Below are 12,138 nucleotides of genomic sequence, written 5' to 3'. Positions count from 1 at the left end.
ACATGGGTCACTTCACTAGCCTTATATCTGAGGTAGGACACAGCAGGATTCTCCTGCTCAAAAGCAGGAGTAGCCCGACTGGGGTATTACCTCGAGCTTAGAAAAGACCAAAGATAAATAATACTGTTATCAAGCAGTATTGTGTTCCTGTTGGTGAGTAAGATGACCAGAGCTCACCATCAGGTGATCGCTTACCATCAAGTGAGCCGTACGCTTGTGTGCCGACCTAGTTACATAAAAAAATACCGTTTCATAAGGAGTAAAGTCCAAACACTATATTGTACAAAAACGCTATTATTTTTGTTTCTTCATTACAGCAAATAATAAAATTGTCTAACATTACCATTTTGTGGTTTGACTGGAAACCTCACACTAATTATTTTATTTTTCTCATAAATTTACAGAAATAGCTTCATTACTTTGAAGTATTACTATTTGAAGTATTAACTACTTGTAAGTGGTTACTTTACAGGACACCAGATGGTGCTGTTGGATATATAATTTAAGAGCTCCAGGCGTCTCATGTTTTCTTAGTACCAGACACTGATTTCATTGATTTTAGAATCGAGTACAGAGACAAGATAGATTATATAATAAATACTAGCTGACCCCGCAAAGGTGGTTTTGCCATATATGTTATTACCCCACTCCCCATGATCTCCCCATTAGAACTCAGGGGTATGAAAAATAGATGTTGACCGAATCTCAGGCCTACCCGATATGCATATAAATTTTCATAAAAATCAATCCGGCCGTTTCGGAGGAGTATGTTGACTGACACGAGAATTTTATATATAAAGGTGGATTTATTTATATTTGACTGTCGTGACGTGTCGTAACGTAATGGCTAGCGTTTATATTTATTATGTCGTGTTCTGACGCATCAGAACGATATTTTGAATCAATACAGCCGCAGCTCTAGAAAAGGTCAAACGTTTGGAATGTTCTTCTATGAGTCATTGGATTCTGATTCAAATTTTGAAGAAGATATTCAATTTATAAAACTCGCAACTCTTTTAAAAAAAGAGAAAGAGATTTTGGATTCATTCAATCAATAGACAAATATATTATATATTATTTTGTTTATGTTTTATATTATAAATAACATCATACTGTCGTACAATTTCAATTAAGTCATCCATTTTTAAGTGCCAAATAAACTATTATTTTACAATTTACGTTAATAAATTAGCGACGCTGATGCGTCAGAACACAACACTGTTCACATTAATCTGACGTGTCGTGATGACGCCGTTTCAGCACCTCCCGCAACCCGCTTATCTGACGCGAATCGGGATCGGTTCTGATGCGACACATCAGAAGCCATGATATATATATACAAATAAATAAAATTAGAGTCTCTGTTTGTAATATTAAAATAACCGCACACACATTTTTGTCTGTCTGTCTGTCTGTTTTTTCCGGCTAATCTCTGTAACGGCTGGACCGACTTTGACGGGACTTTTACTTGCAGATAGCTGATGTAATAGGAAGTAACTTAAGCTACTTATTTTAAAAATTTATTTATTTTATAACTCTGCGAACTGAACAATAACTTTTTCATGAAATCGCATGTGGACGAAGTCGCGGGCACAGCTAGTATATATACACACCAGATAATTATATAATCAAGATAGTACCTGGGTGACCGAGCTCAGCTCGGTATTTTTAGAACGAAGTTCCTTACGGCAGGCTTAACATTTGGCTGGGCGAGCGAACTGAAAAAAATGTGATACTAAAAACGTAAGAAAAAATATATAACGGAAGTGACGTAATATCAGTCACACGACTGTATAATATGACGTTTGTAAAATATTACTAGTAAACTTTTTTTAATTATTTATGTAATTTTATACTGTTAACAAAAATAAATAAAGACATATGTTTTTTTATTTCACTTAATACTTTCAATTATCATTATTATTATTATTTTGTTTGATTTATTTTATTTTACGGTATTTGTTACCTAAAATACTAGATTTCCTAAATACTTTTATGTTCTTAATTCAAAATCAATCAATAAAATTAAAAAAAAAATCAAGAACTAGAAAATATATATAAATTCAACATTATTTTTTTCAAATTGTGTTGCTTCTATACTATCCGAAGGAACTTCGTTCCGACCTGGTGTCCAATGACACCACATAATTTTTTTTAGTAAATCATGAAGGATTAGTAGTAGAAGAGAGAGTTAAAATGATTCGCTGCCGGTTTGGATGGTCTATTTTAACCGACTTCAAAAAATGAGGATGTTACTCAATTCGGCCGAAGGAAACTATATATATATGCTGTGCCCTACCTCAGTTAGACTTTTACTGGGTGGGTGTTTTACTGGGTGTACCGATTTTATCAATTATCAAGTGGTCATATTTCATCGAGATCTGATTACAACTTTTGGAGTAATCTTTGATAATGCGTATTTCTTGACTACTTTTCCGTGTAACCATTGTATTACTTGTCGATGTAATTGAAGTCGATTTTTTTTTCGTTTGCCTGCAAACACAATTATTAATAATGAATTAACGCAAAATAAAAATATTAAAAAGAGATATATTAATAATTGGATATATTAATTTAGATTTAACTTTTCGATCTGAAACGAAAAAATAATAAAAGAATTGACAGTGGTTTAACGGGCAGATAGTTCATACACGCACCAGGATTTCATAACCGACCAGGGTGTGAAAAGCTAATGGCGCTCTTCTCAAATACGTAGGAAGGGCTTACAAAAGTACGCATGCGTATTAAAAATGAGAAAAAGAGACATTACTTTAATGTTTTATACAATACTAGCGACCCGCTCCGGCTTCGCACGGGTATAAAATATAATTATAGCCTATGTCATTCACTGAAAAAATGATTAAAATCGATCCAGTAGTTTTGATTTATTCATTACTGCCCGTGGCCCGCACGCGTTAACTTAGAGTAAAAGCCGGCCGGAACCGGTAATATCTTCGAAAATATTCATTTAACTCATATGCTGTAAAGGGCCATATAGATCTATATTAAATAAAAAACATATTTAAGGTATTTAATTGGATAAGGATTAATGCTGTATTGGTTAAAATCGCTTCGAAAATTAGCCATTACTTGTCGTAAAAAGTAAATGACAAAAAAATGTTATTGTGGGATATCCATAAGAGATAGGTATATACCATCGCGGAGTTTTCTGTAGACCTTTTCAATGTGTACAATACTTAGTACATTATTTTGATAAATCTCGTAGGGTTCAGCCTGCGTTTGCAATTTAAGCGAAAAAAAAAAAAAATTTACGACATAACATTAGAAAACTCAAAAATAACAGTATTTCTCCACTATTTAATGGATGTTATTATACATATAAACGTTCCTCTTGAATCAATCTATCTATTAAAAAGAGCCGCATCAAAATCCGTTGCGTAGTTTTAAAGATCTAAGCGTACATACATGTGCAGGGACAGAGAAAGCGACTTTGTTTTATACTATGTAGTGATGCGTGAATTTATCAATTTAATTTATAAATATAATAAAATGGTAGGAAAGTCAAAACTGCACATTGAATATTTTTTCAAAAGAACTGTGAAAAAACTTTCAAAAAACTTGTGGTGTGATCTACAATCATACCGAAGCCAAAAATATAGTTTTTAAAATTTTGGTCTATTTGTCTGTTTGTCTGTATTTATGTCCGGGATACACTCAAAAAGTACTCCATGGATTAACTTCAAATTTGGCACGAATATTATGAAGAAGTCGGGTCAACATATAGGCTATATATTATCACGCTATCACCTACGGGGAACGAGCAGTGAACCTTTATTTCTTTAACGCATTCTGTAACAACGTGTAATCTAACGACGCGTATTTGAGTGTTGTCGTTATGTTAATAACCATGCTATAAGCTAGTTTCACACTATAAAAATCACGCAATATAAGTAACTTAGGCCGATAAACATAATTAAATGAATATAAGTGGTATCAAGACAATTTTAAAGCAGCGCCATCAATGAGATTTCAAAAAAAATCATCATCAATCCCTTTTTGGATATAAATAATTTAAATTTGATCATGTTGGCGAAGTTAATAGTTGTTTTTAAAAGTCATAGATGGAGTTATGTATTTTCTTCTTAAAAATTGGATCGTTAATTCGTTTCAGAGATGAGCAAGACAATTTAAAAAAATGTGTTAATATATGTGTACGCAAATGAATACGGTTCGCTTAAATGATGATGAAATATCTATGCGTACAATCTGGATCAAGTATGAATATATACTCGCCGGTAATTAACGGTACACGCTTAGAATATAGACCAAGAGATATGCACAAGCACAACTCACCTTGCGCAGCAGGAACGGAAGACGGAGTGGTTCTCGTTGACTTTGTTGCGACTAAAAGGATCTATGCTGGCCAGCCACGGTTTTCTGCATTAATCGTCCACAAATCATGCCACACACAAACTTTCGCAAGATGCAGTATTCGGAACAGTGAAGCTTTTTTGATTTCAACGGAAGCAATAGCGATGCGTACGGTTAGATGACAGCTGTTCTTGTTCTTGGCCGCCGCGGGCGCTGCTTTCTTTGGGAGGTTGGCTTGCGCATGCGCGCGCCGGTGATCCGGGCGCTCTCATTGGTCAAATAACAAGCGTGTACCGTTTAAAATGAAATTACGACATTTCATTGGTTAAGTAAACGAGCGCGCGGAAATTTAAAAATTATAAACATTTGAACGTTAAAAACGGAACATTCCGCCCACCAAAATACCAATGGGATTTTCCCGAAATTTGATTGAAAAAAAGTAATAAATTAAACTACGTTTGACTTACGATACTAATCTTAAAATTAAGAAACTAAACTACGTTTGTTAAGAAATATTGTTATTCGGTTGGCAGAGGGCACAATTTAACTAAAGGTCTCTTAATTATGTGATCTCTAGTTTTTAAAGTAGCTACTCGAATCACTCCATCAGGCCCAGGGTGTAAGGAGACTACTCGTCCTAATGCCCATTGGAGTGGAGGTCGATTATCATCCTTAATAAGCACGATCGAATTTACGGTTAATTGTTTTGAGTCTTTAGTCCATTTTGCCCGCTGAGTTAACGCGTGTAGATATTCTTGTTTCCAACGTTTCCAAAATTGCTGTTGGAACGATTGAATCAGTTGCCATCGGCTTAGACGATTAAGATTAACATTAGAGTAATCTGGATCGGGAACCGCCGTAAGAGGTTCCAGCGTCAAGAAATGACCAGGTGTAAGAACGTTCAAATCGTTAGGGTCAGAGCTTAATGGATACAAGGGTCTGGAGTTTAAAATCGATTCGATTTGAGTGAAGAGCGTGGTAAGCTCCTCGAAGGTTAGAGTTTGATCACCAACAATCCGATATAAATGACTTTTCGCGGCTTTCACTTGAATTTCCCACACTCCACCGAAATGTGGAGAAGATGGGGGGTTACGTTTAAATGCAATCCGTTCTGAGTTCGTTGCTTGCTCCATGCATGATGCGAGTTGCGAGGCTGCACCGACGAAGTTTGTGCCACAATCTGAATGTATGATGTTACAACGGCCCCGACGGGAGACAAAACGACGCAACGCAGCGATGAAACCGTCAGTCGATAAAGTGGACACTACTTCAAGGTGTACAGCTTTGGTGCTCAGACAGACGAATAAACATAAGTAAGCCTTATCGATTTTAGCACCGCGATGGATACCCAGTTTGATCCGGAAGGGACCCGCAAAATCCACCCCAACTTGAGAGAACGCTTTTGCCTGGTTGACGCGGAAGGCGGGAAGGTCGCTCATAAACGGTTGCAATGGTTGAGGACGGAGACGAAAGCATCGTATACACTTCGAGAGGTGTTGACGCACGGCACGCTTAGCTGCCAGAATCCAGAACTGCTGTAAGATCAGGTAGTGCGTGGTGTTCAGACCGGGATGAAGATTCTTCCGATGAATGGATTCGATTACTGCTGTGGTGAGCACACATTTCCTGGGCAGCAATGCCGGGTGCTTGTGTTCGAATTCAAGACCAGAGCGAGCCAGCCGTCCGCCCACCCTGAGAATACCTTGATCATCCAGGAAAGGATTTAACTTACGGAAGTGGCGAGGCAACTGTTTTTGCAACCTCAGATTTGATATAACGTCAAAGAAAAAACGGTTCTGGAAATGTTTGACGATCATCAGGAGAGCACGATGATATTCAACGTCCGTCACGACAAGACTCGCAGGTCGTGGACCTTCAACGCACGAGTTAACGCAAAATCTACGGATATACGCTACGATCCGACAAATTTTATCAAGGGATGAATACTTCTCGAACAGGTGATCAATTATGGACGTTTTCGAAGTGGTCTCGGTTTCATTAGCGATGAGAACGGTACTACGTTGTTCGGGAATTACAACGTCCTCCTGCGTCTGACATTTAGATATGTCTGTTGGCCATTCAGACGGCGGTTGAGAGAGCCACTCGGGGCCCGCCCACCATAGCGTGTTGGTTAATAGTTCCGTTGGCAGCTGTCCTCGAGAGCAAATGTCAGCTGGATTGGTCGCAGAGGGCACATGCCTCCAACATTCGGTAGGAACTGTGTCCTGGATGTGACTGACACGATTTGCGACAAAAGTTACCCATCGCGAAGAAGGGGACCGCAGCCAAGCTAAGGTAACGGTGGAATCGCTCCAAAGATAAGTGTTGTGGATGGGAATCCGCAATGTCTCCTTGACGAATTTCATAAGGTCAGCAAGTAGAACCGCAGCACAAAGTTCCAGCCGTGGCAGCGACTGCCTCTTCAAAGGCGCGACGCGAGCTCGTGCACAAACAAGGAAGAGGCGAATGGAACCGTCAGATTCGGTGACACGTAGATAAATGACGGCGCCGTACGCAAGTTCAGAGCTGTCACAGAACCCATGCAGTTGATACGATCGAGCACCTTCGATAACGAACCCGCGAGGAACCTTAAGTTCTCTGATTTGTGGAAGTTGTTGAGAAAAGTTGTTCCATTGTGCAACAATTTCCGATGGGGGAGTATCATCCCACGAAACGCCGAGGATCCAAAGTTTTTGGATTAAGCACTTGGCTTGAATTATTAGAGGCGACAGAAATCCCAAAGGATCGAAGACCCTGGCTACCTCACTCAGAATCGTTCGCTTGGTACAAGGATGATTTGACGGTTGGACGTTAAAAACAAATGAGTCTGAGCCAGGCTCCCATTTCAGCCCAAGAACTTTCACGGTTGTGTCTTCGGCTTGGTTAAAAGTAATAGCTTCCGAAAGACACGCTTCTGAGGGAAGGTCACTTAGAAGCTCAGGTCGATTGCTCACCCATTTGCGTAGCTCAAAGCACCCGCGAGCGAGAAGAGCGATGACTTGCGATTTGATATCGCAGGCATCCTCCATCGTTGAACTTCCGGTGACGATGTCATCGATATAAATATCGGAAGTTAAAACGGCCTTGGCCTTAGGGTAATGATGACCCTCGTCATTGGCCAGCTGCTGGATGGTGCGACATGCCAGAAACGGGGAAGAAGATACTCCGTAGGTGACGGTATTTAAAACGTATTCTTGGAGAGGCTCATCTGGGTGAGCCCGCCAGAAAATGCGCTGGTACTCACGGTGATGAGGAGCTACGTTAATTTGGCGGTACATTTGGCGCACATCCGCCATAAAGACGACGTTGTGTTCCCGGTAATGGAGAAGAATCTCCACGATGTTGGATTGCAGCTTTGGACCTACAAGTTGCGAATCGTTAAGCGATTTTGAATTTGCGTCCTTAGCCGAGGCGTCGAACACCACGCGGAGTTTCGTCGTGGAGCTGTCGGGACGTAAGACGCAGTGGTGCGGTATGTAGTACTTGCCTAAACCCATGTGCTTAGCAGGTACCAGAGTCATGTGACCACTTTCGATGTAGTCAGTCATGAAATCGGTGTACTGTTGTTTTAACGATTGATCACGAGACAACCGCTTCTCAATGGCATGGAAGCGCCGTAAGGCTATCGCTCGAGAGCCTTCAAAAAGAGGCTCCGAGTTGTTCTTGAAAGGAAGAACGACGTGATACCTTCCAGTCTCGTCACGGTAGTGGTCATGAGTGAAAATATTTTCACAAACTTGCTCATCTGGGGTTAATTGAGAAGATTGTGGAACGTTATCGATTTCCCAGAAACGCTGAACTATTTTATTTAAGCTCTCGTCCATGCTAGGAGGTGCTAATCCCATCAAACATGAAGGAGAGGATGCGAGTCGCGACTTCCCTAGGAGAAGCCATCCGAAAACTGAATTCAGTGCTTGCGGTCGAGACCCGTTACCCTTCAAACGCTGCTCGAGCAACGATTCAGCGAAAACGTCGGCATTTAACAAGACGTCGATCGGACCAGGGATGTCAAAACCAGGATCTGCTAACGGTAATGTCTTGACATCATTCCATCCATCCGTGTTGAGCCTTGCGATGGGTTGATCTCCGCAGATGTTCGGTATGACAAGCATCTCGAGATGAAATTTAACGTTGTCATTAGTGCCGAGGTCGCACGTCACGACGCCATTGACTGAGGCAGGAGCACCCCCCAAGCCATGTACCTCGGCGCAGACGGCTCTAGGCTTGAGCCCAAGTTGCTTAGCGGCGTGTGCTGTCAAAAAATTATTTTGACTACCCGTGTCAAACAATGCTCGGAACGTATGAAATTCACCACTTGTGTCACGAATTTGAACCATGGCAGTGGCCAGTAACACGGTCGTGTTCGCGGACGGGTAAGATGAGGTAAAAGATTTCTTAGCAACTAGGGCTACCGATTGTGAGTGATCGCGCGCGGTGTTAGGGTCGTTCCACACTTGGTCTCGATGTAGTAGAGTGTGATGTTTACGATGACATTTTCGACACGAAAATATCGATGTGCACTCTCGCACCGAGTGAGACGAGTTGAGACAATTGTAGCACCATTTCCGTTCGCCAGCTACAGCCATGCGCTCGTCCCCGGATTTAGACAAGAAATCTTTACAAGCCGTTATGTGGTGTTCTGCACTGCAGTATGAACACTTACGAATAAGTTTGGAGGTTGTCGCAACACGAGTTGGTTTACCCTCTTGTTTGTCACCAACCTTCTTCTTAGACATGTCGACGGTGGGGGCGACAAGCGAATGCTCGACGGTGGGGGCGACAAGCGAATGCGTGACGGTAGGTCGCTTCGATTTTTGAAAGGCACCTGATGCTTCCTTGCTAACTTGTGAAGTTTTAGTAGTAACGGCGGAGAAGTGCGTGTCGCGTATCAGCGCTTCACTCTTAGAGTGTAAAAACGCCCTTATATGTTGATATTGTGGCAGCTCGATGTCGATGTGCCTTTCCTCAAACTCGCGTCTCAGTTTAGTATCTAGTTTTGACAAAATATTGTAACAAAGTACGAAGTCCCAGTGCTCGGTAGGTAACTTCAACTTTTTCAAAATAGTCAAGTTTTCATCTATTGTATTTAACGCATGTCGGAAATCTTGAGCGTGTGAAGTTTTGAAATTTACTTCCAAAATATCGCGCCAGCACGCAAATGCCAATTCACGTTTATCCTCATAGCGGGACTTGAGAGCATCATATGCACTTATATAATGTTCACCAGCGACCGGAAACGTTCTAATTAACGATAACGCATCACCCCGCAACACCGACACCAAATAATGAAATTTCTCGATATCACTTAGAATTGTTGATTGATGAATCAACGCATCATAAGTCGCGATAAATTCAGGCCATTCCTTGATAGCACCAGAAAATACCGGAAGTGAAATTTTCGGTAAGCGCATATTGCTCTGCGCACCCATGAACGAATCACGCCTCGCATTATTTAATTCTTGCGACGAACCCTGTTGATATTTACGTTGAATTGCAACGACCCGAAAGTACATTTCATCGAAATTCTCCTGGATCTCGGTATCTACATCATCGGCTTCCTCGTTTAAAAGGTCCAAAATGATGAAGTGTGCCTCTTGAAAACTATCCGCGATGTTTTTTATTTCCTGACAATATGAAAGAAATAACTCGGTCTGTGATGCATCGGTTTCAATTAACTTCCCCACCTCGAGAGCCTTCGTAATACGATTATACGCGATAGTTCGTTTACGTCGCAAACTAGGCAAATTACTAACAGTATAATTCGTCTCCGTACACCGTTTGAATCCAGGTTTAGATTTACGTCGTGCTAGGTAAGACATCGTTAACGATTAAACAATAAACAATTTTCACTGAATTCAAAACGCCTTTTATTAAAACTAAACGGTTATTGAGAATATTATACTATATTAGCTGAGCCCGCAACTTCGTTAAGGTGGAGAAAAAAAAAAAATAATAATATTTTAGTTTGCAAAATTACCAAATAAATAAATAAATTTCTAAAGTAAAAATAGCCTAAGTTATTCCTTATTACATTAGTTATATACCAGTGAAAATCCCATTAAAATCGGTCCAGCCGTTTAAGAGATTTCCAATTTTATTTATTTATATAGATTATTTAAATAACAATCACGCTATCCGTGGTCGTAGGTAAGCAACAATCATCGATGGTCGTAGTTAAAGCGACAACTATAATATTGAACACCTTACACAAGGTTATTAACTAAAATGAACCTTATTACAACTCAGAACGGTTTGCTATATATATTTAGGAATAAAATTATTTTTTATAAACTGATAAGAAGTATAAGTTTTATTTTTACTTTATATATGTAGTTAACGTTAATATCAATACAATGCAACAAGATATTTTACTTATAGTGTTAAAGTTAAAATGAAGTTATTTATAAAATTTATTTATTACGGTATGTTGGGCGATCGACGTAACTAGTCGTGTAGTATTCAACTTAACACAGAAATTAAGGTACGATATAATTTGCAATATTGTTATTGCAAATGGTAAAAACGGTAAATAATTTTGTGTCAATTGATAATAAACGACTCGATGTTCTAGGTAGGTATATTTTAACAGAGATCGCGATCGGTTAGAACGGTAAGTAAGCGGTAGGAAAAAATTAAATCTTTGACGGTAGATATATGTGGGCGTTAGCGGACAGAATGGAACAAAGAAATGTTTCGTAATTGTTAAATATTTTTACGTTATGGTATGTTTATGATTTATGTAAGTACAGTAAACGATAGAAAATTGTTATTTTCGTTACAATCGCGAACTTAAAATGGTATTTTGGCTGACCGAATATATCCAAAAGTCCCGGGTTTCGGCACCAAAAAGATGTACGCAAATGAATACGGTTCGCTTAAATGATGATGAAATATCTATGCGTACAATCTGGATCAAGTATGAATATATACTCGCCGGTAATTAACGGTACACGCTTAGAATATAGACCAAGAGATATGCACAAGCACAACTCACCTTGCGCAGCAGGAACGGAAGACGGAGTGGTTCTCGTTGACTTTGTTGCGACTAAAAGGATCTATGCTGGCCAGCCACGGTTTTCTGCATTAATCGTCCACAAATCATGCCACACACAAACTTTCGCAAGATGCAGTATTCGGAACAGTGAAGCTTTTTTGATTTCAACGGAAGCAATAGCGATGCGTACGGTTAGATGACAGCTGTTCTTGTTCTTGGCCGCCGCGGGCGCTGCTTTCTTTGGGAGGTTGGCTTGCGCATGCGCGCGCCGGTGATCCGGGCGCTCTCATTGGTCAAATAACAAGCGTGTACCGTTTAAAATGAAATTACGACATTTCATTGGTTAAGTAAACGAGCGCGCGGAAATTTAAAAATTATAAACATTTGAACGTTAAAAACGGAACAATATGTTTTAAGCTGCTTCATGCTGCTGTATTGGAATTTTCTCCATTTGCTTCAGTCACAACTTATGACTTAATTCGGCAGGATCACCATAAAGTCATTTATTCAAAGCAGGCTGAAAATAAGCACTTTTTGAAAGTTGTTTACAAAAGACAGCCTCCCTCTGTTACTGCGCTTTCTGTAGATATGAAATGTAAAGAAGAAACGGGTAAATAAATGTTATTTTAACAGGTATAATCGTAGGTATTTTTGGTGCTGTATTACGTTCACCCAGACGAAGTCGCGGGCAGCAACTAGTATCGAATATTAAACGAGCAATTCTTGTATTAATATGCAACGATTTTCATGAAATTTAGTATGCAGGGGATTTCGAGGGTGATAAATCGATATAATTAGGATTCATTTTTAGA

At 39.8% G+C, this 12,138-nt stretch overlaps 1 protein-coding gene across 1 annotated transcript; it reads right to left on the bottom strand.

The window, feature by feature from the left end:
* Positions 1 to 4,850: 4,850 nt before the first annotated feature.
* On the bottom strand, positions 4,851 to 10,151 carry LOC123668816. The gene has a single exon (XM_045602508.1). It carries the CDS (start codon positions 10,149 to 10,151, stop codon positions 4,851 to 4,853), a length of 5,301 nt encoding a protein of 1,766 aa, XP_045458464.1.
* Between the last annotated feature and the right edge of the window lie 1,987 nt (positions 10,152 to 12,138).

This window comes from Melitaea cinxia, chromosome Z, assembly GCF_905220565.1.
Source record: "Melitaea cinxia chromosome Z, ilMelCinx1.1, whole genome shotgun sequence".
Taxonomy (NCBI): Eukaryota; Metazoa; Arthropoda; class Insecta; order Lepidoptera; family Nymphalidae; genus Melitaea; species Melitaea cinxia.
The sequence above is the reverse complement of the archived record's forward strand: the minus strand, read 5'-3'. Positions and strand labels throughout refer to the sequence as shown.

Bases quoted from the DNA above. Each gene is read 5' to 3' on its own strand.
- LOC123668816 (XM_045602508.1), bottom strand. From the start codon at position 10,151: ATGTCTTACCTAGCACGACGTAAATCTAAACCTGGATTCAAACGGTGT.